Here is a 24,055-nt window from a genome sequence, read left to right as displayed (position 1 = left end):
ACCATATAACTATTAAAATCCAATGTATTAAAACATTGTCCAAATGTATACATTTACAGTTAATTCCCCTTCACTGACCTGAAATCATTGACAGCATCCACACATGTTCCTCCATTCAGACAGGGGGCGCTGTAGCAATCATCAACATCAACCTCACAGCTGTCACCAGAAAAGCCGTGAGGGCAGGAGCAGACGAACCCACCCTCCAGATCTTTACATAGTCCTTCGTTCTGACATGGGTTGGAAGCACACTCATTTATTTCCAACTCACAATGTGGACCTAGAGATAAAATACAGAAATGATATTGGCTGTGAGATGTGTAGTAGTAATACAATATCAGAAGTCACAAATCAAAGCTATGCATCCTACTCCAATCCCTATTCATTGTAATTGCATGGAAAAGAATGAGCATTGCGTTATTCAAATGAGGGCGAGACATGCAGAGCGTAAATAATATGGATACTACTTTGAAATATTTGTAAACTAAACAAATCTGAATTTCTTGAATTTAACATAATTCTGTTCAGTGTTTAAAGGCGGGGTAACCGATTTCCGAATTACGCTTTAGACAACTGAGTCGGGCCGAGTACCAAAACAACCTTTGTAAATGGCATTATATGAGAATGATAAGTTGTAGCAGAGGTGGGATGCTGACCTGTGAAACCATCCGGACAGCTACATGTAAAGTGATTGACCTCATCCACACAGAGGCCTTCATTCAAACACGGAGATGAGCTGCACTCGTTCACCTCGGCCTCACACAGCAAACCTTTTAGAGACACACACATAAACACATGAACACATGCACACATGCAGAGTCAAAAATGCAAAAACATTCTAATTCAAATTCCCTATATCTAGTGATCTAGGGCAGCCACATACATCATCATGTTCACATCTCAAAGAGGATTGGAAAAGTATTGTAAGGTTTTAAAAGGGCTTACTTTAGATCCACTGTCAAACTCCAGACATTTAAAGAATAAATCTTAAATCAGTAGCATAGGTTGGATGAAAGAAATCCTTTTACTTTTGGGGTTTGGCCTTTAACAGCTTTAAACATTATAATAGTTGAATTTGGGTTTCGGATTTTCCCTGTGATTTCCCATACCTACAAACCCAGGCTGACACTGACACTGGAAATCTCCCATGCCATCTCTGCACAAGCCCCCATTCTGACAGGGAGTTGAATCACATTCATCAATGTCACTCTCACACTTGGCTCCTATGAGGCAACAAATAAAGAAAATTGGGAATGAATAGGCATTTTATAGGGTTTATACAGTACCAGACAACCTAAATTATTGATAAAAAAAAAATTCTTAGCTGGGATAATTATCTTCATACAGTAAATACAGTTTGAAAGCACAACAGAGTTGACTGAACTCAACAGCTGGTTTTGCAATATTGCTTGTGACTGTGAGTTATGGCTTTGAACTTTCAAAGAAGAAAAAGCTGAACCTGTGAATCCAGGATGACAGGTGCATACATATCCGACCCCGACTTCTTCACAAGTGCCTTGATTTTGACAAGGAGTCAGAAGGCATTCGTGGAACATCTGCGATAGAGAGCAAAACTTGTTAAACCAAAACTTGTATGACCATTTACTCCAACCCCTAGAGGGTGCTGTGATGCCAGAAGTTCGTAGCTATTTTTCTTAAACAGCATCCCTTCATATATCGGATTCTTGTAAGTCTATTTAATTGGGGACTTGCTGATGAGACTTCCATCCTTTTTGACCACGTTCTTTTAATGACTTGAGGTTTGGAAATAGGAAAAACCTGACAGTTTTAATACCACCCGGTTTTACTTGTGTGCTGACATAGAAAATGGAATGTAACATCAACAAGTCAGAACAAATATAGGCACAAACAGTAGACACGGGAGTATAATCACATTAATCCTGGACAATGTTTGACAACCAGAAAGTGGCAAAATTGTTTTTGTTTGTATGAAAGGTATATAACGTTTCTTAAGATGAAACCCCTTTGCTCGAAATGCGTTTGGGCAAAATTTATTTAAAACAAATTACACTTTTTAAGTATACGTTTTGATATTGATATTTTGTTGTCTACTGTAATGACATTTCTACATTTATACGTGTTTATAGACTCTGCAGTCACTGGATGAGCACAGTTCAAAGATTCCAGCTAATAAGAAAAAGACTCACCTGGCTACTAGCTTGAAAATCATTTCTCACAACCACTTCTGGCGCCGTAGTTGCACTTTCTTCTTTGGGCAAGAAACTGGAGCCAAAGGCTGAGTCAGACCAAGAGAGAGAGTGAGAGAGCAGGCAAGAAATAAAAAGTGCAATAAGGAGGCAGAAATTAAAAAAATGACACAGACAGAATAAGCACAGCACATAAAACACACACAGATGAAAAAAAGATGTGAAAGAGGAGAATTTCTGCTGTCAAAACTGGAAAACATTATCCGAAAGCATTTATCATCCTCATCTTTTCCAGACTGAGACACTTTTTCCCTGTGTGTAGGGAGAATCAGATTCCATTATGTGCTCGCATTCTCACTGCACTGAAAAACGTTCACGCACCTACTGTAACCCTGAGGCACAAACCTGCAAATGACCCATAAAGTTCTTGTCATTTTATCATTGTTAAAATATTTATTTATCACAGTTTAATATGCAAATACAATTAATAAGCCATTCATAGGCTTTAAAATTTTAAATCCTGTGGTTTATGGCGCTTTCAAATGTCAACACATCAACTTCTGGAGAAGCCAATGGTTTGTGTCTGAGGCTGTAATAAGCAGGTTGTAAGGTTTCTTGTAGCTCAGTGGTAAAAGCATTGCGTTAACAACGCAAGGTTGTGGGTTCGATCCCAGGGGATTGCACATACCTATGTAAAAATGTATAGGATAATGCAATGTAAGTCGCTTTGGATAAAAGCGTCTGCCAAATGCCTAAATGTATATGTAGGTTGGGGGTGCAGATGAGTTTTCCAAACTCCTAACATATGGAAATAATAAAGAAAATAGGGAAAAACTAAGAGAAATAAAATAACTTCAATAGAAAGCAAGAACCCTACTAGAGCACTGTTGAATAGCCCTGGCTCCGGTTACGGTGGTGGTGCCGTAAAATGGGCAGGAGAGGCAGTAGGACCGGCCCTCATCAGGCTGGTAGTAATCCCTGGGACATGGGTAACACGGAACCAAACCCGTACGAGAGAAGTGACCCGCAGAACATGGTACTAGGAAGATGCAGAGAAATGAGGAATGAGGTTGAAGACCAACAGAGGATTCCCATTCCTTGAAGTATTTCTGTTTATTTATTAATTATCTCACCACCGCACTCGTTGGTGTCCAAAGCCCCCCTGTTGACAGTAGTGGTGGTAGGTGGGCACGACAGACAGGCCTGAGAGCCAAAACCCGGCTGGTACTCTCCTAACGGACAGGATTCACAGGTCTCCAGCCCGCTCCGTGATGAGCTGCCGGGCTGGCACTGCGCTGGAAACATGCACACACAGAAGGGACGGCCCTTATTTCTGGTTCCATAACTTTGCTTTTAAAACTACCCGGCTATTGACTACATAGATGTAAAGACTGCATGAATGGAGTGATGGAAATATTTTTTTTTTCTTTATTAGATTTTTTTTTCTTTAATGTGCTTTTCTGTTGCTCAGTGGCAGGGGTGGATTTTGTGATTTGGGGGCCCTAGGCGAATGCATGTATGGGGGTCCCAACTATGCGCCATTTTACTTTACTACAACCCTTATTTTTCTTCCTCCTCAAAGCACACAACTTTTCACCCCCAGTCAAAGTGACAGGGGAAAACTAAGCTTAATAAACACAGATACTCACTAATTAAAAAAATAATAATAATGAATTCCCAAAATGAAAAACATGGAAAAAAATACATCTGGGATTACTATATACAAAGTGTGCCATCTCTCCGACCATTCATGCATTTAAATGTGACCAAATTTCTGTACTAGTGCATACAGTATGAATCGTTAGCACTGTACTGACGTTATTATATTATGTCTTTATGTGCCCATCGGTCTGCGCAGCGGAGTCAAACAACCTTTCTACCCTTGAACTGGCCCTCTCCTACCAAGCGCACAGCGCTCTTTGTTTGACAGATGTTTTGGTCGGCAATCATCATAACTGTGTTGTCGGTGTTCATGGAGAGATACTCACCGGCACATTATCATTGCTCGTGGCTCAGTGCTGTGTCTGGCGGGAGAGAGAGGCAGCAGCGGTGGAGTTTGTGTGGGGAAAAAGCAGAGACTTTGGCAACAATCTTTTCCAAATCATCTTATTTCCTCTCCGCTGGTGTAGCTGCATTTCTTTGTTGTTTTATTTCCCTGCGACTTTTACTTCATTTTGCAGCTAATATACCACACAGTGACACTCTCGCTGTGGGCAGTTCTACTAATTCCGCTGCTGCGTTAACTTTCTCTAGCTGGTGTCGAACTCGTCTCGCGCATATACGGTGCTAATGGAATGGTCCACTCTAATCTATAATGGGGTTTCTTCGTACAGATGTAATAACGTAAAACGTTATCAGGGATATCCCGACTATTTTGATGATTACTTGGGGCTCTACGTGGCTGCTGACATGGCTTATTGGTTAAGTCCGCCCCTTCCTTTTGGAGGCCCCTGGTAGCTCGGGGCCCCAGGCGATTGCCTACCTTTGCCTAATGGGTAAGTCCACCCCTGCTCAGTGGTTAGAGCATGGCACTAACAATGTCAAGGTCATGGGTTCGATCCCAGGGGATTGCATATACTTAGAACAAATGTATAGTACAATGCAATGTAAGTCATTCTGGATAAAAGCGTCTGCCAAATGCATAAATGTAAATGTAGTACACACAGACAGGTTAGCATCTGAATCCAACTGCTTACCTTTACACTCGTCCAGGCTGCGTGAATGGAGATATGGAGTGGAGAAGCCATCCGGGCATAATTTACATTCCATCTGGCCCTCCTCATCCTGATATGACCCCCTCCAGCAGCTCTCACACTCTGCATACTCCAGGGAGAAATAAGTCCCTACTGGGCATTGAACTATGGGAGAAACAGCAATAACGTCAAAAAGTGCAGCCAATTCATCTACCAGTCGGCTGGCGCTATCGTCTTCTGAATAGACATCAGATTTGCCCTGTAGAATGTATATACAAAGTCAAACTCACCACACACCCTGCCTTTCAGAACAGACCCTGGCCGGCAGTACAGCGTAGCCCTTTTACTTTCCAGAGACTTGGGGTCGGCTACAATCATCTCTGACGACACGTGGAAGCTGGTGAACGGTTGCTTGGTCAGCGTCCGCTTAAGCCGATTGGTCAGTTGCTCGAGGGCCCTCAGCAAACGCTTCTGACTGACTATCTCAGCCGAATCGTTCCTCGACGGGGGCAGTGGGATGCTTGCTGGGAAAAAGGAATGGTGTTGGGAGAAGTTGCAACTAGCTTTTTAAAACCAGTGTTAGTGGGTTACCCCTAAACTGTTGCAATAATAAAAGCAGGCATATTTATTAGTAATGTTTCTACCTGTGATGTTGAAATGGATTTGTATCTTTTGATCTCTTGTGGGTCCTGCGTTTTTGCGATGCCGCTTGGTCCTCATGTGGTAGTTACGCTGTGATGAACCATCTTGCTGCAAGGGGTGCTCTGGAGCAAAGCCAGTGTCAAAATAAGCATAGTCTTGACCGTTTTGAGAGCCCCAGTTACCTCCCCATCCCCCAACACCTGAGAAGAAAAAATCTGCTCATTATAATTTATATAATTTTGTATTCACCAACATCAAGACTAAAAGTGGAATCTGACGACTTTTAAGAAAAAATAAATCTGCTGTTTGATTATGGACCTGTGTTGAAAATTTCAATTTAGATTAAAAAATGCGAAAGTCAGTCACTATACTGTATAAGCATTCTATTGTTTACCAATTGCAAATCCATTTGGATAGTCATAGTTGTACTCCAGACACTGTCCAGGTGACATCATTTCCAATTTACAGGTGACATCATCTCCACCGCAGATGTTAGGGACCTGTGAGATTGAGAGTGTTTTTAAAACAAACAAGGAGGGATAAAGAAAAAATATTCATGTGTAGACCTACGTATTTAAGCATGTCATATCTTACCGTATCTTTGAGAACAGTGGAGAACTCCCCTGTGAAGGACTTCAGCAGGTTGAGATCATCACAGCGTGATGCTTTAAACAACATCTCAAAAGGCTTAAAGCCATTGTTTGCAACCCTGTTCACTAAACACAAGAGACACATAAAGAAAATGTTAAACCATACATTGATAGAGTGTATGTGTTTGCTTGTAGCTGTGTTAGTGAGTATGTGAACGGATGTGTAATTCCAGTATTATGGATGTGACATTCAAAACTTGAAGTGTTTACATCTTATAAATTCGCAGAGATTGATTCTCCAGCCAATATACTGAATCAACATATTTTCCTAAACCCTTGATGATTGCGTCCAGAGTCCAGACATCAGAAAATATCAGTTTATTCACATGTTTTGTATTTCGGAAGATGGAAATAAACATGTCTTACAGACGTGACAAAAAAGATGCAGGTTTTTGGGAGACAACAATCTTTGTAGGAATACTGTGAATTAAAATGCACAAACCAGAAGCAAAAACACCCAACAAATGGAGAAAGAATGGCTCTTTATACTGTAGATCATAATATAATGTTTTATATAACAAATAACATAATATAATATAATTTTGTGTGTGTGTGTGGGGAGGGCATTTATTAGAAAGAAACAATATTATGAATTTGACATATTTCCGTTATGGACAAGACAGTTCTGAAAGTACTAGTCAAACGTTTAGACAAACCTGACAAAAATGTTCCTCATGATCTTAAAAATATAATTTTGCTAACGTGTTAATTTCTTTCATTAGAAAACAAATTGTATTAAATATACCAGGTGAAGACCTCAAGAAGCTGGATGATGAAAAGCCAAGAGTATGATTCTAGGCAAAGGGTGACAACTTTGAAGATGCTAAAATATTACATAGTGTTTAATTATTTTAGATGCTTTCAGCCATTAAAATTATGTTACAGTAGTTCACGGTTTTGATGAGTTTACTACTATTCTAAAATGTGAAAAAGTCTAAATAAACAGTGAGTAAGTGTTTCCAAACTTTTGACTGGTAATGTACCTGACTATGCAAAATTGTAAACATTTGCTTTAAAAAACTTTATCAGAGACTTTACACAAATCATCAAATACTGACATCTTATTTTTTTCCTAATTCTAACTATTTTTATGGTAAGGTTGACATTTGCATGGATTTGCTCATATGTGAGTAACAGTGGATACTGTGAGAGACCAAAAACGAAAGACAAATGTTAAGTAACAGTAAAGCAATACTCACAGGAGCAATCCGGTCTGTCTGGAGAACGGGGCGGCTCCCAAATTCCATTATTGGCACAGAAGTAGCTGTGCACAGCATCCTGGGCAAGACTGTAACCTTGTCTGCAGATCAGAGTACAGTTCACACCCTCCTTCGTCTTGGCACAAGAGAAATCTGCATTCACTGGCACGAAAGGCTTCTCACAAGTTGAACCTGAAATAATAAACGTTCTTCAGTGTCAGACTCTTGTAAGCATCAGTAGAGTAATCTGGAATAGACTGTGTCTTCTTTCTGTGCTGTCACATGAAACAACTTGTGTGTGTTTAGTGGGAAAATCACTTCTTAGGCTTAACAACGAGACCGCTAACATACCGTGTACAGTAATGATGAGCTCACATGTGCGATTGTTGCCGGAAGGGTCTGTGGCTGTGTAGTACACTGACGTTTCTCCAACAGGAAAAGCAAAACCAGAAGAGTGAGTGCTGGAGATATTCAGATGGGCTCCTGTGAAGACAAAATGAAGGTAAGACAAAGAACTAGCACAATACAATATACGCACTACAAATCCAACAGTTTTACATTTTTCCCCTGGCTTCAATTTTTCTGGGAAGACTATCAAAGACGTTGCAGTGATTCACTCACATGCAGACACAAGAGCATCAGTGAGATCAGGCACTGATTTTGGGTGCAGGCAGCGTTTTGATTAGTCTCAAAAGTGTTCATCTGGATTCAGGGTTTTGTGGACAGTTAAGATCTTCCATATCAGACTCAAACTTTGCCAATTTGTAAGCACACAATTCTGATTAGGCATTTATTTTCCACATCTCTACACTGGCTCCGGTTGCGGCTCACATCAAGTTCAAGGCACTGATGCATATAAAACAGCTATAGACATGGCACACCCCTACCTCAACTCACTTACAAGTCTACATCCCCTCAGAAGTCTGAGGTCAGCAAACGAACGGCGCCTCGTGGTCACAAATCACTCTCGAGGACATGTTGGTTCACCGTTCCTTGCTGGTGGAATGATCTTCCCAATTCCATCCGAACATCCGGATCTATCACACTATTAAAAAAACTGAAAGCAATTTACTATTCTATATCTCTGCTGGCTTATACTATCTGAACGTTTTGACTGAAACTTTGTATTACTGGCACTTCTCGTGATTATTGCCTTCTTAAGATGAATCGCTTGTTTTATTCATCAACTGTAAGTCGCAAAAGCCTCTGCTAAATGAAAATATTTAAATGTAAGTAGTCTGAAGGCCATATGCTCAAAGGCCTGACCACACAGACAGTACCTTGGGTTAAGAAGGTTGGCACATCAATGTCGTTCTAGAAGAACCATGCTACACTACCATCTTGTAAACCTTTTCCCCAGAAGCAATTGGTCCTGCTTCTTTTATGGGCAGCGTTCCGGTACATTGGCGGGCCACCCAACAATACAATATATATTATATATATAAATAAAATAAAATACATTGTTATATTACTAGTCAGACCGATCAACAAACACAGATCGGAAGTTCAGGCCAGGCGGGTGAGTTCGATAGGGGTGCAATATACACAGTGTACAAAATATACACTAATATGAATTTACATTTATTGCATATACTGTAATACAATATAGGCCTTAACAACATATGAACATGGGTACTTAAACACAGAATTTGCACACTGTGGTACAAGACAATGAAAAATTGCAAAATAAAACAGCGCTTTAAACAAATTAATGAATTCAAATAAATTTGAATTATAATAAAATTAAAATCTAAAATATCACAGTGTTACTTTGTCTTCAGTGGAATTGCTGGAACAGCTAAATCCGTTTAGAAGGGGGCATCCACATAATTCTGGTCATGTAGTGTACTGTACAGTACATATGCCTGCATCTGTTTGCAATATTGCCGACAGATTGCTGTTGTGCAATCTGGCATTAGCCAATAATATAACAGGTACTTTCACAGACATTACCACAGGGAGCGATGTGGAGCTCCACAAGGACTCACTCTGGTCAACCACAAAGTCCTTTGAAAGGCTGATACACTACTAGCGCTCTTCATAAAGCCTGCGAATAATAGGTCTTGGTGCCAGGGGAGAGTAATTGGTAGATTGTTTAATGACACAGAACTAAGGGTGCTACACTGCGGTCAGACAGCAGAAGTCTTTCAAGCATCATACACACTTTACACACCAAAGATCTATCCAAACACCCACTCACGCATACACAAGTTTGCTTGCATGCACACTCTTGCACAAACATTCAGAAGCCACCACGGTTATAAAACCCGTATACATATAGCCCCAAAATAACATTTTGCCACCACACTAAGGCTGTTTGTCGACGTCACAGCACGTCGCCTTAACGTCAGCATGTTTTGTTTTTCCATGCCCACACCCTGACGCCGAGTTAAATTTAGTACAGACAAAACTCCCTCCAAACCCCGGCAGACTCAGACATTTGTCAGACAGTTTGGAATAGCCCTGGAACCTCTCTCTGGAAAATTGTTTTGTGTAAGTGTGCACGTCTGTGGTTTGAACTGGTTAAGAACTAAATGAATTATCTTGCAGAATTTGCAGCGCATCATTTGCAGAAACTTTGTTAACTTTGTGTGTGTGTGTGTGCGTGTCTTTCTTCCATCACAATGATCACTTTTCTTGTGTTTCCATGTATCTCAATGCTCAATTTATGCTAATAATAAAACCATGGTGAGTTCTGTTGACCATAACCACGCTATTTCAACCCGTATCGTAACTTAAGAAGACCGTTTAAAAACCATTCTCTGTTGGAAAACATTTCCATTCTCAAGTTCCTATAATGTCTATAGATCAAAAAAATTCCAGTCTATGCAGCTACTGTAGAAGTTAAACAGAGTCCACCCCTATTGTTGTTGTGGGTCAAATTCTCTGTGATGATTCTACCAAATGTCAATCTCTGCAAAATCATTTTGTCATGCACTCACACTCAGATACTAGGTCTTTCCATAAAGGGCTACATTTTTGTCATGGAGCTGTTTAAAGTTTCCTCTGAACACAAAAGGAAAGTATAAACATGTCTATATGTCTATAGAGTATGTCTGTTTATTGAAAATAATTCTCCCCACTTTATTTTGCATTTATAATCATTTTTTACTACTGTTTAATAATCTAAATGTGTATTTACCCGAGTTGTCAGAAAACTGAGGCTCCTCCCAGTACACTGCAGTTTTTGTCCCTGAGGCCTTAACAGTGGGCGGAGACCGACACCTATCAATCAAAGGAGGTTCCGTATCTAGGGAAACAAATGGATGAGGCTATTCAAAATGTAAACAAAAAAATTGGTAAAATATGTATTTTATACAGTTAAATTAAACGTATGTTTAATTTAAGTATCAGCTACGTCTCAGATAATTCCTCATTAGAAGAAAGACAAGCAGGCATAAATGAGTACGGTAAAATTTTTTAATTATTATATTTGATAAGAATTGTTCAAAAAGAGTTCAGTTCAATTTAAAATATTTTTAATTGAAGACTCAAATGAAGACTTTTACCATAACTGCTATCTTGACAAATAAAAGCACGGTAAGATTCAAAGACATCATTTTTTTCTCTTAGTTTAGAGTGGACCATACCAATAACATGCTGTCAAAATATTTTACATTTTAAAAATAATGTAAATATAAGCTTTAAGCATTACATTGCAAAAAGTTGCATAGAGTAAAGATCCAACTGCCAAATATTGTGCATAACCCTACATGAACATATCATTGAACATTTGTTGAACATTTACAAGTAATCCAACCTCACCAACTACAGTAACAGTGAAGGAGCAGTTTGCCTTGTTCCTTGTGCGGTCAGTCGCTGTGTATGTGATCAACTCAGTCCCTATCGGGAAAGGCTGCATAGGGTTTAGAACAGGGGTCACCTGCACCACAACCTAAGAAACATAGAACATGTTACATGTTAGTAAGATATCAATAAAATGTATAAAAGAAAAAGAAAGAAGGGAACTACCTCATCTCCAGAATTGTCCCCCAGTACAGGTGCACTCAAACTGATGTTGGCTGACCTCTGATGTTCATCTGTCTCTGTGATGACATCACCAGGGCACTGAATCCATGGAGGCTCTACATCTACAAAGATTGAAATGATCAAATCTTTAGAACAAATAAACAGTATGACAGTTGTGCCCTGTTGCCAATTACTAAAAAAAACCATGAAATTAGGATGTCTAATTGCATAATATTACAGTAAAAGTGCATTAAAAGAGCTCAAGATTAGTTCACATGGTAACATCCACCAAGTCCACTGAGCTCTTGAAATAACCCAGGCTGTGGAAAATACTTAAAGGAGCAATCCACAAAAATGTAAAAACAAATCTGTCATCATTTATTCTTCATTTTGTTGTTCCAAACCCATATGATCTTTTCTTCCATTGAACAATAGAAAAAATTAAGTTCAGTCTGCTTTTTTCATGCACATACTGATGCAGGAATGTCAAGCTCCTAGAAAGATCCAAAAGCACCATTAAGTTGCCCTATTGCATACTGTAAGAAAATATAGCCAAATGTAAATTGTTATCCATTGATAATCTTCCCTATATAGTAGTGTTTTTATGGTGTATTTTGTCCTTTTTAGAATTTGACAGCAGATTGTAAATAATGCAGTTTTAATCCTGTATGGAAAAGAACAGCACAGTAATCATATTTTTCGTCTTTGGAAGAAAGCCATATGGATTTAAAATAACATATGGATGACTAAATAATGACTTCATGTTAATTTTTTGGGGGGCGAACTAATCCTGTAATGACGCTACTCTAGATTCCTGTTGAGGTGATGTTGATGTTACATCGTTACAACCTATTTACCGAGCTGTCTATCATAATCACATCCAGAACTTATTAATCACATTGCCTGGGCTCTGTCTCTCCAAGCCAAACAAATACTTTATAGCTAGAGTAACAGTCCCAAGAAAGAACCTGGATCAGACGCAATTACTCTGTCTGTTTTTGCTTTGGTTTAAACTAATAGTTCACCCAAAAATTTAAATCCTGTCATCATTTACTCACTCTCATGTTGTTCCAAACCTGTGCCACTGACTTTCTTGCATGAAACAAAAAGGGAAATGTCAACATATCAGCCATTGACACTCCTGTCAACATTCTCGGAAAAAAGAGCAACACCTACATTCTGAAACACTTCTCATCTTTCATGTAAGTCAGTCAAACAGATTTGAAATGACATTAAGGTGAGTAAATTGACAGAATTTTCATTATTATTGATGAGCCACACACTCACAAAGAAAAAAAAACCCACAATCTCCTGCCTTTAAAGTAAATAATAGAGGTGCATGGGCAAAAACTCATTGTTTCTCATATTGGTTCAGTTCCAGCCTAGAGGGGCAGCTTTAAGTTTTATGAGCTTGGAATCTTTTGGTTCTACACACTGTTACACATGGTTTGATGATCTTCCACTCATTCTGTTCCTCATTACATCTTAAACATCTCACGGCAATAAATCTAAAGCACCTGTCATACTGGCAGCACATCTGTCCCACTGCAACACACCATGTTAAAGCACCAAGTCAGGGTCGAAGAGGGACTTTTCAGCACACACGCACATATACAGTATAGACATGCAAAATTACCTGCGCAAGTTGCCTTATGTGCATTATCACTCCAGCTTCCAGAGGACAGGCATGTGACTACAGGGTCACCAAGGAGGCGGTAACCACGGGGACAGGTTAACTGACATGATGCACTGGATCTGACCTCATCCTCCCCGCAGTCAGGGGGCGACACGTGGATGTGCTTCAGGGTAACAAGTGGAGGACAGTGTACCTCTTAAACAGAGAAAGAGTTGAGAAAAGAGAGGGAAGGAAGCACATAACAAATTTTCCATGAACATATATAAATCATAAGAACGAGAGAGAGAGAGAGAGAGAGAGAGAGAGAGAGAGAGAGAGAGATGGGAAAGGGAAATATAAGAGCAGTTGTTGACCACACAGCTCTAAATTCTTGGAAACAGTCATGTAACACACACGTACGCACACAAATAAATGATTTTGATTTAAATATCGGAATCTCCCTGTACAGCCAAAGCTCTTGTGAAGAGAGCAAAATGAACACAGGGAGAAATAAAGTAAAAGAATTATAGTTAAAACACAAACACAAGTCATAGAACTCACACGGCCCAAACCATCACTGAAAAAAACAGTATAAAGGATGAACACACAAGAGATAAAGCAACACAATGCTGCCTGATAGTCAATATAGGAACGGAGAGACACACCGAAAAATAAACTCAATAAAAAATAAATGCTTCTTTTTCCCATTCTCTCACACACATTAGTTTCTTTCATCATAGTGGGGACATAACATTGACACAATGTAAGTTTATTACAGCAGAAGTCTCCACAAAGACAGAGAATAATACACATACAAACAGCAGTTATCTTACCAACACAACGGGGCTGTGGTCCACTCCACTGGGAGTTTGCCAGGCAGGTGAGTTTGGATTTTCCCTGCAGTCTGTAACCCGGCTCACATCGCACCGAACACTCCAGCCTGTAGGGGGTATCCCGTTCACTGCAGTTCAGCTGCCCGTGATGTGGAGGAGTGAGAGCTGGGCAGGAGCGAGCTATGGTAAAATAGTACCACACACACCAGACAGAGGTTAGGACATCTCACAAACATTTGGTGCTATGTTATTAAAACTTTGTTGTATTGGACAAACTTGAAAAAAGATGATTCCATGGAACGACACCATGCTAAAACGAACAGACGGGGCGAAACAAAAATGGAAAAGATGGACTAGAAGAGACGAGAGATTTTAAGAGCACATGTAAGGAAAAGAGAGAGAGAGAGAGAGAGAGAGAGAGAGAAGAAAAAAGAAGTATAAGAGAGAAAAGGGATGCTGGTAGCTAGGTCTGTGGTTAAGACTTTAAGATCTGTAATTTATTTCCAAACAAAGAAAAAAAAGTTATTTCAGGGCTGAGGTCACAAGAGAGGGAACCCTTAACTGGTCGGCTTTCACGCATACATTGTACACGCGAGTGCGTGTGATTGGTGTGTGTCTGGGCACGCATTTGCAGGGCTGCCAACTTTTGAGTTCAGTTTAGATTTTTCTGCCCGGGGGGACTGCAGAGGGTATGGGATGGTGGAAAGTTGTATAAAAATGCACAAATGTCTTGCATTAGAAATAACGTGATTGTCAGTAGATGAGTAGAGTAGATCAACCCGAAAGCAGAAATTCTAAGCTTTACATAGATACCAAATTTGAGTCGGTAATTCTTAAAGAGCGGGCATCAGCAAGCGATGTTTGTAGGTGTTTTTCCGGCCATTTATGTTAGCGATTTTGCTGCATCCACCCACAAAAATAAAGCCTTTATATATTTAGAGTTGGAAATTTACAAAATACTGTATCTTCATGGAACATGCACATTAATGATTTTTGGCATAAAAGAAAAATCGATAATTTTGACCCATACAATGCATTTTTGGCTGTTACTAAAAATGTTCCAGTGCTACTTAAGACTGGCTTTTGTGGTCCAGGGTCACATATGTATAACTTGAATGTACTCTAATTCCCTTAATTAAAGCTTCTGCCAAATGCATGAATTTACAGTAGTGCTCAAAGTAATGTCAAACTTTGGACAACTGACATTGCGCTTTATTCAAATATTTTATAAAATATGTCAGCTTTGGCAAAAAAAAAAAACATATGCGCAAAGTTTATAGAATATTACCACAATAGCGGATCAAAAAATATATTAATAACTTTAATCATTAATAAAATAGTTGTCAGTGTTAGTTGTCTTTTTCTATGCATATTGTTCGTATATTACAATAAATCAAAGTTTTCCTCATATGATAGTTTGCCTTTTTGCCAAATCATTTTGTTCAATAAATACCTCAAAAGTTTAGTGCATTTTCCATTGCATACATCATATTCGAATGGTTTAATCTAAGGGGGTGTTAAAGGCAAATATTGTACAAACATGCCCTTCAGACATCACTTTTGACTCTACTGTACGTAAATGTTTGTGTGTGAGTGTAACGAGGAAGGCGGGAAGAGAGCCGTGAGGGAACGGTGCGAGGCCGGTGACACGAGTGATAATGAGTGTCAGCTGCGCGTTGCACCGGTCTCGCATCTCTCATGGAGGAGCGGAAGCATAAAAGGACGAGCAACAGGAGTGAAGGACGAGAGAGGACCAGGCCTGGACATTGTGTTCCTCGTTACAATGAGTAAGCACCTAGAAGGCTGTGAAAGCATTACAGCTTTTAACCCAACTGTTTACTGCAGTTTCCAGCTATCTAAACACACATGAACTCACATGCCTTAGCAGGGATGCCAAGCGACAGACAAGAAATGACTTGAGGAAACCCAAAACACATACTGTACGCACTGACAGGCTGCAGTATATTAGTGTTTCTGAGGGTGATGAACATATGGGATAACTAAAGGCCCTTTGAGCTTCCAGTTTTGTAACACAAACAGTCAATAAAACCAATGTGTTTTCCTCCTAGATTAGAAAAAAATATTGTAAAATTTCTGAAAACATTATTGCACAGCTTTCTGGCATAAACGTGTCAACGGGGCAATAGAGTGGTAAAAACAAATTGTACAGTAATCCCCAAAATGTTGTCAAACGTTGCTGTCCTTTTACATTTAGCATTTTTGTTAATCAACTGTAGTAAACATGAGTGTCCTAACTATTATGTTTATGGTGAGCTTAAAAACTTTTGTTCAGAGTTACCAGGTAAAAAAGAACAAAAACTATCAGTCAGACAGTCATTATGGCAAAATACTTCACTTCAGGCAAGCCCCACCTCACCCTTTGACCCGATACCCAATCTCTGCATCTCGCTCTCTCTCTCTCTTACCTCTACAGCTTGACTGAACTCCTGACCAAGTCCCATCTGGCTGACAAAGTCTGATTTTGTCTCCGTGCAGGTCAAAGCCTGGCAGACAGTGAACCCCGCAAGCAGAATTAAACAGATTATTACACACATTCTGGATAAAGAAACCCTTCTCTGGGGGAGTGAGAACAGGACAAACCACCACTACAGAGAGAGAGAAAAACACCAGAGTATGAGAGTTCATTTATCATATTCTGTATTTAGAAAATGCACATACACTCATAAACATTAGTGGACATGTTTACAGATTTCAAACAGATAGCTTAATACCTTGGCATGTGTTCTTGTGTGGTCTGTAGCCCTCTGTACACACACAGTCTGATATGTCTGTACTTCCAGGTCTGGATGTGTGATGAAGGTCTGGGCAGGGTAAGCAGGTACCCACACCTCCAGAAACTGCTTCAGGTTTATATGTGCCAGATGGACATGCTAAAAAGAGAGGAAGGGTGGAAATATACATTAATAAACTATACTATACTTGTCTTTACACTGTCTACTTAATGTGTGTCCACCAAAAGTATTTTTAAGCATTTGACAATGGTGGCTATGGGTGCCTGAACGTGTTTTCAGATGCTTTGGTTACTATGATACAAAATATCTCCCGAAGTAATGTGGTGCTAGTATCTAAATTTGCAGATAGTTTGTTAAAGGGATAGTTCACCCCAATATGAAAGTTATGTCATCATTTACTCTTCCTCTTGACATTTCAGACCTGCATGACTTTCTTGGTTCTGCGGAACACAAAAGAAGATATTATTTTTTTAAATGTTGGTAAAGTTGGTACCCATTAACTTGCACAAGTTTTGTGTCCATACAATAGAAGTCAATGGGGACCAATGGTTTTTGGTTACCAAGATTATTCAGAATATCTTCTTTTGTGTTTTGCAGAGTAAAGAAAGTAATACAGGTTTGAAACGAGTAAATGATGACAGAATTTTCATCACTTTAATCAATATATTTTTTTTACATTGTTAACATTGTAGTTATAATATCAAATGGTACTCGAGGACTGAAATATTAACAGAATACTATTTTGCATAGTTTTTCAGTGATTGTACAAAGGCGGTATTACATGTAGGATGTTGATTTGGTGTGGTTTGGAGACCTATTCTGTTTACACCGCCATACTGGCAGGCAGTGACAGCAGGGAGCGAATATGAAATGAATGGCGCCAGCATGAGTTTCAAGGCAACAGAGTTCACTGCATAGTTTAATTCAAAAGACATAGACTTGTGCATAGCAAAACTTAATATATTAAACATAACAGATCCCTATAATGCTCCCGGGGTGCTTATAACGCGTATCAATTAAGAAACGGATAGCTTAGGATCCTAATATCTACAACCAGCCTACCTCATCAACTTTTCATCGTCCTACTCTGGAGACTCCTGGAGTGGTAAAAATTGACATGAATTTTGTAATGGATATTTTGGAGTCTGCCAGCATTAACCTGCTTTGTCCTCATTGGAAGGGTAAGTCAACTGTGTTGTTAGCTAACGTAATCGACCCTAGCTGTACTTGTTTGTAGGTTGCCAGCATAGCTATATCACTGATCTTGCAGGTAAACATTCCCAAAAAACTAAACGAACCTCTATTGAAGCCATGAGTGGTGGTTAGTCACGATGGGGTTGTATTAGGAGCCCACCGCGATTGCACGGCTGGACTAGGCGAGTGCTGCTCTCATGTGTCTTGTTTAGGATTTGTCAGCATAACGACAGAGAGGAAGAGATAGCGGTGACATGTGTTGGTTAGCACGTTTTATTGCAGTTAACCATTTAATCGTCTATCAGGGATTCGGGATCCTTAGGAATATGATCAAATGATTTGCCTTCTGCTTTCCCCCGCCTGTTCAGGCATCCTGGAGCACAGGAGCTGTCCATGCACCATGTTAAAATAGTATGATTTGCAAAGTCTAAACAGCCTGGTTTTAAATTATAGTTTGACCACTGTCAATACCAATGCTACAGCCGCTCTAGCGCTCTCCTGATAGCCTGACAAAATGGCAAAATGGCGGTGTTCAGATTGCGTGACATCAACCTCTGGAGCTCTATAGCCCTTTATTGCAAATAATTGAAAAAAATAGGCTGGCTTCAGGAAAAATGTGAAAGTTCCAGAGAACCTTGCAACAGTTTCTCAAAAATTGCTTTCAAGCTTGTGACATGACAGTTATATTAAAGGTGGGGTGCCACAGTGTTTCATGCATTCTGACTTCTTTACAATGTTAAACATGCTGTCTTCTCATGCTTGACATGGTCAACTTGTCAAAAAACGAGTTGGCTGTATGACGTAGTATTTCTGTGCTCGATACACTCTCCCAGCGTTCGTATAGGTTTCGGAAAGTTTTTATCGAACATGAAAATCCATTTCGTAACAACTTTTCGTAGTCCCATATTGGTCAACTCTCCCGGAAAAGCACGCCCACGCGTCAACCCGCCAGAGCGAGAAGAAAGAGCATGCCCACATGTCAACCAGGGAGAGTGGGAGCATGAGAGCGAGAGCACTGCATTCGCAAAGTCCAGCTGTGTTTGTTTGTTCACTGCATTTCGGTGAGGAATGTTATATAAATTGTGGATATAATGCTGGATTTGGAGATCGTTTGAAACTGATAGATGGAGCGGTCCCAGTGCTAAATGATGCCGGACATGAACCGCATGCGGTAAGTGAAACCGAGTCATATGTCTGTGTTTTGTTGGCAATGGGTGTGCACATGCTTTAGTGTCTTTGGTAACGCGGATATGATGCCATTGTCAGGCGAATGCCAGGCACAGCCCCGTGTCACTGGTTAATATGACAATTTTCTCACAATTTACAAATAGTTGGAAACATTTGAGATATTGTAAGTACTCAAATGAACAAAATATGTAACACTGGCCTGGTGGTTTTTGGATATTTTACTGCAAAAAAGTTACAAAATGTATCTTTAAGTAAATTGAATTGGCCCAAAAAACAGAAAAACACAGAAACACTTGTGATAAGATCCTGTGTCAGATAACACTGCTAACTCTCCATCGCGTACTAAATGATGCACAAGGTACATTTTGGAGGTTAACCCGGGATTCATTACATTCCAGAAGTATTTTTCAGGTTATTTGGAAGACCTGACTGATGTGTTTTTCGCTAGAACAATTCTGGCTAAAACACAGAGAGCCTCCCTACATAAGCTCATGTAAAATATCCAAGACATTCATTTTTGGAGGGAGAACCAATCCAGACAGTCTTTATTAACAGGTTCTCTGTACAGCCAGCCAGACATCTCGACTTACTCAAAGTGCAGGAAAACTTTGTTTGGACCTGATGTCTAAGAACACAAGAACAGTTTGAGATTGAATTAAGATAACATAATTCCCTTGAGTCCTGCAGTCTGATCTTGGTAGTCAATACTGTTACTTCCATCATTTCAGTGGCTACCCTCTACACTCCCTCTATCCTCTCTTTCTCTTCTTCACACTCACTCAGTGGTTCCTCTCTGGTAGATCTTTCCTCTATTAAACACATTTAGAAGCAGCTTGACCACAAAACCCACATGTAACAGCTCTTTACAGGTGTTGTCGCTACAGGATTGGCTTCTGTCCATCATTAGGCTGATGAGTTCAAGTCAGTCAACCACAGCTTTGTACCCCAGCTTACATAACATATTATATGCGAGAGCACTGTAAATTATGTTTTATTGTAGCCTACCATGCAGACTCTCTGGCATCATTTCTAATATTTCATTTTGGTTGTCAACAGGAAGGCCAGTCTTTATGCAAATAACATCCAGCTGCTTCTGAAACAGTGACAGCACTGTTCTGAGTTCTGAAGGTTTCAAAAGCTGCTGCCGATGGGTGGCCACTGGCTTTGAAACTCTGGGCCCAAAGAGAGGGAAAGATGGGCAAAAGACAGGCTGAAAGAGAAATGAACAAACATGCAATTTATGTAAGAAAAGCAGAAGTAAACAAAGACAGATTCGCAGCAAAACTGAGGCAGGAAGAGCGACGTAAACAGACAGATGGAAGAAAAGAATGCAAGACAGGAAGACAACCAATTTCTCTCAAGTGAGAGAAACAGACATACAGATGGAGGGATGGAATAAGTTAGTAAGAGGGAGGAATTTGGAAAGCAGTAGAGATGATTGGTTTCATTTCTCAATATGAAAGAAAAAATGCTGGGAAAAATGTCAGGCAACTGGTTATTAAATTTCTGTACCTTTACACAAATGCATTGATGTTTTTATGTGTATAGTGAAAACGTTTTGCCACTCTTCCAAATTGTCTGATGGCTGGAATTCCCCAGCATCCAACAGCTGATGAAGTCATTGAGATGGTTGGTGAAAAATCTTCACTGGAAAGTCGAATTGCTTGCATATAAATTCTACTAGATGTTATATGAACTTGTTAAATGAAAATGTGACCCTGTCTGTGAAATCCAGTCTCAAAGCATCAACGTTTATTTTAAGTGATTAATTTCACTACGATTTCCATCTTTAACATTACCTTACTCACTCAATATTAAACAAGATACATCAAGGCTATATTTTCACAGAATGTTCTTTATATAGGATGATTACTGTATACAGTATGTAGAAATAAATTACAAAAGAAACCCTTAGATTGGTTTTCCCAGGCAGCATCACAAATGTTCACAGATATGATGGTTCAACACAGTCTCAAGGGAATTCGTGACATTGTCACAAAATGTAATCTATTCATTTGTATTCATGGACACGAATTTCCCCTTTTTTTCCGTGTCAGTCAGTACAAATCTTTTCTGTGTCGCCCAGCATGTCTTTTAATCTAAAGTATTTTAATACGCAATATCTTTCACACGTATAAATATACAGTATATCAATCCAATCTGATGGGAATTCATACCTATTTTAAAAGGTGGCTCATTCGTGTGAATTCCTATTTCCTATTTTGAAAGTCGTGCTGAGTGACACACAAAAAAATGGGGAAATTAGTTTCCATGAACACTGATTAATAGATTCCATATTTCGTGCCTATCGCAACGCACTGCCTTGAGACTGTGTTGGATGGTTTTGACAGAATTTTCTTTTCAATTGACCTGTCCCTTTATGTCACGACAGGTAAGGGAAGAACCCAAGTGCAGGCAGCGGGGATTAAGGGGTTAACAAAACGAGACTTTATTGGATGTCATGAACTCGGGTGAGGTGAGAGACAAAGGACCCAAGTGCAGACAGGGACGTAAGGGGTTAACAAGACTTTTAATAAATAATTAACAAAACTCAAAACAAAGACCCACGTGGGGGTAAACATAACAAAACAAGAACAAGATTAACTAAACTGACAAGACAAAACTAATAACACAACGAATAGGAACACTACAAACTAGACTGACTAACTAAACAGACAAGACCTCACCCACACGACACAGTACAACATAACAGAACAATGATCCGACACCAGACAGAGAACACAGGGGCATTAAATAGAGGGACAAATCAAAGGGGAACAGGTGTGGGGCATGAACTAATAAACAACCAATAACGAGAGATACAAAAGGGCGGGAACACAGACAAGGACCGGAGAGAGTATCGAAGGCCGACAGGGTCAAAATGACTCTCTCCACACATAACAAGGGATCCTGCCGTGATTCTACCACAAGATCAAGAAAGACATGACACGATGAGCCAGAATCACGACAGAACCCCCGCCTTAAGGAGCGATATCCTGACGCTCCAAAAGGCACAAACAAGACAAGACAATGACAAAAACCATAATACAAGACATGACAAAAACATGATACATAAAAAACCAAACACTGACATGGTGCCGGCTGGAATGCCGGCTGGACAGTACATAGCGCCGGCTGGATGGCAGGCTGGACAGTACATGGTGCCGGCTGGATGGCCGGCTAGACAGTACATGGCGCTGGCTGGATGGCCGGCTGGACAACATGGTGCCGGCTGGAAGGCCGGCTGGACAGGACATGGCACCGGCTCGACGGCCGGCTCGACTGTACATGGCGCCGGCTGGATGGCCGGCTGGACAGGACATGGCGCCGGCTCGACGGCCGGCTCGACTGGACAGGGCGCCGGCTGGATGGCCGGCTGGACAACAGTGGCGCCGGCTGGAAGGCCGGCTGGACAGGACATGGCGCCGGCTGGATGGCCGGCTGACAGGACACGGCGCCGGCTGGATGGCCGGCTGGGAGACCGAGCTATCACCGGCTGGGCAGGCCTGGATGTCGACAGACAGGACAGGATGTCGGTCTGGCAATCGACGGCTGCAGCGCTCTCTGGCAGCTGGGCAGCATCTCCGACGGCTGGGCAGCGCTCTCTGGCAGCTGGGCAGCAAACAAGAACAAACACACACAAACAGTCAACTCGACAGGCCTGGGCACCAGCTGGGAGGCCGGCAGGGATCTCAGCGGGAACAGGACACCGGCGGCCTCAACCCTGGAGGGGAATCCGACGACCTCAACCCTGGAAGGGAGCCCGGAGGTCTCGATCCTGGACGGGGTTCCGGCAGTCTCGACCCCGGAAGGGAGTCCGGCGGTCCCGACTCTGGAACTGGAGCCCGGCGGCCTCTACCCTCCAAGGGAGTCCGGCGGATTCAACCCTGGAAGGGAGTCCGGTGGCATGTCCCCTCCCGCTGAGATCCCTCTGTCTGCTGGGTCCGACGTTGGCTGGATCATTCTGTCATGAACTCGGGTGAGGTGAGAGACAAAGGACCCAAGTGCAGACAGGGACGTAAGGGGTTAACAAGACTTTTAATAAATAATTAACAAAACTCAAAACAAAGACCCACGTGGGGGTAAACATAACAAAACAAGAACAAGATTAACTAAACTGACAAGACAAAACTAATAACACAACGAATAGGAACACTACAAACTAGACTGACTAACTAAACAGACAAGACCTCACCCACACGACACAGTACAACATAACAGAACAATGATCCGACACCAGACAGAGAACACAGGGGCATTAAATAGAGGGACAAATCAAAGGGGAACAGGTGTGGGGCATGAACTAATAAACAACCAATAACGAGAGATACAAAAGGGCGGGAACACAGACAAGGACCGGAGAGAGTATCGAAGGCCGACAGGGTCAAAATGACTCTCTCCACACATAACAAGGGATCCTGCCGTGATTCTACCACAAGATCAAGAAAGACATGACACGACGAGCTAGAATCACGACAATTGGACATAAAACAGAAACAAAAACCCACAAGGGGGAAAAGGCGGACACGGTAACAAAACAAGAACACTAACAAAAAACTTCCCACGACGGGGCAAAACTAGAAAATAAGAAAACAGACTTACGATACAATGTCACAAAACAAGGCAAGGGAATCCACAGTCAAATCATAAGCCAGGAACGAGAACCACGAGAGGACAAGGCACAAACACAACGTCAGGACCATACATGCACATCGAACGTAGGTAGTCCAAGGACACAAGACAAAGAAACATGAGGGCATTTATAGGTAAGACAAACGAAGGATAATTAACGGGGGCAGGTGGGAAACATTTGACACGGCAGGAAAGCTGACAAGACACTGGAGAGAACGCATATTATTGTCAAAAGGACAATAATATGTTTCTCTCCACACATAACCAAAGACTTTGTCATGGCTCTGCCACAGGACCAAGAAAAACAAGACTAAAGGAGGCAGAACCATGACACTTTAAATTGGACCAATCAGATCTATGTAAACTAAACTCTTATGTAAAGTATGTTGTCATGTAACTCTAAAGTAACTCTTTTCACATAGTAGTTTAATCGATTTTTTAAACTTTAGCACAGATCTTTGTTGAAAAAAAACAGCATATGATGGTTAGGTATGTTTTGAAGCAATGTAGCTTCATGTG

General features: G+C 40.8%; 1 protein-coding gene across 4 annotated transcripts in view; it reads right to left on the bottom strand.

Moving 5' to 3' along the window:
- svep1 (sushi, von Willebrand factor type A, EGF and pentraxin domain containing 1) overlaps positions 1-24,055 on the bottom strand; it is an 88,255-nt gene that overhangs the window by 26,993 nt on the left and 37,207 nt on the right. For 3 of the 4 annotated variants that reach the window (XM_057347831.1, XM_057347597.1, XM_057347666.1), the window contains exons 4-24: positions 16,502-16,660; positions 16,196-16,375; positions 13,770-13,949; positions 12,958-13,152; positions 11,325-11,443; positions 11,118-11,247; positions 10,495-10,602; positions 7,704-7,835; positions 7,353-7,544; positions 6,098-6,219; positions 5,898-6,003; positions 5,506-5,703; positions 5,152-5,385; positions 4,865-5,026; positions 3,302-3,463; positions 3,046-3,207; positions 2,169-2,257; positions 1,460-1,556; positions 1,110-1,223; positions 657-770; positions 79-280 (exon numbers count right to left, since the gene is read on the bottom strand). In XM_057347831.1, the coding sequence (XP_057203814.1) occupies positions 79-280; positions 657-770; positions 1,110-1,223; positions 1,460-1,556; positions 2,169-2,257; positions 3,046-3,207; positions 3,302-3,463; positions 4,865-5,026; positions 5,152-5,385; positions 5,506-5,703; positions 5,898-6,003; positions 6,098-6,219; positions 7,353-7,544; positions 7,704-7,835; positions 10,495-10,602; positions 11,118-11,247; positions 11,325-11,443; positions 12,958-13,152; positions 13,770-13,949; positions 16,196-16,375; positions 16,502-16,660 (3,157 nt within the window). Of the gene's footprint in view, positions 1-78; positions 281-656; positions 771-1,109; positions 1,224-1,459; positions 1,557-2,168; positions 2,258-3,045; positions 3,208-3,301; positions 3,464-4,864; positions 5,027-5,151; positions 5,386-5,505; positions 5,704-5,897; positions 6,004-6,097; positions 6,220-7,352; positions 7,545-7,703; positions 7,836-10,494; positions 10,603-11,117; positions 11,248-11,324; positions 11,444-12,957; positions 13,153-13,769; positions 13,950-16,195; positions 16,376-16,501; positions 16,661-19,909; positions 20,115-21,996; positions 22,279-24,055 lie in introns of those variants that run through there. The other variant, XM_057347749.1, reaches the window with a different exon arrangement.

The sequence above is a fragment of the Triplophysa rosa genome, linkage group LG1 (assembly GCF_024868665.1).
Source record: "Triplophysa rosa linkage group LG1, Trosa_1v2, whole genome shotgun sequence".
In the NCBI taxonomy this organism is placed as follows: domain Eukaryota; kingdom Metazoa; phylum Chordata; class Actinopteri; order Cypriniformes; family Nemacheilidae; genus Triplophysa; species Triplophysa rosa.
The sequence above is the reverse complement of the archived record's forward strand: the minus strand, read 5'-3'. Positions and strand labels throughout refer to the sequence as shown.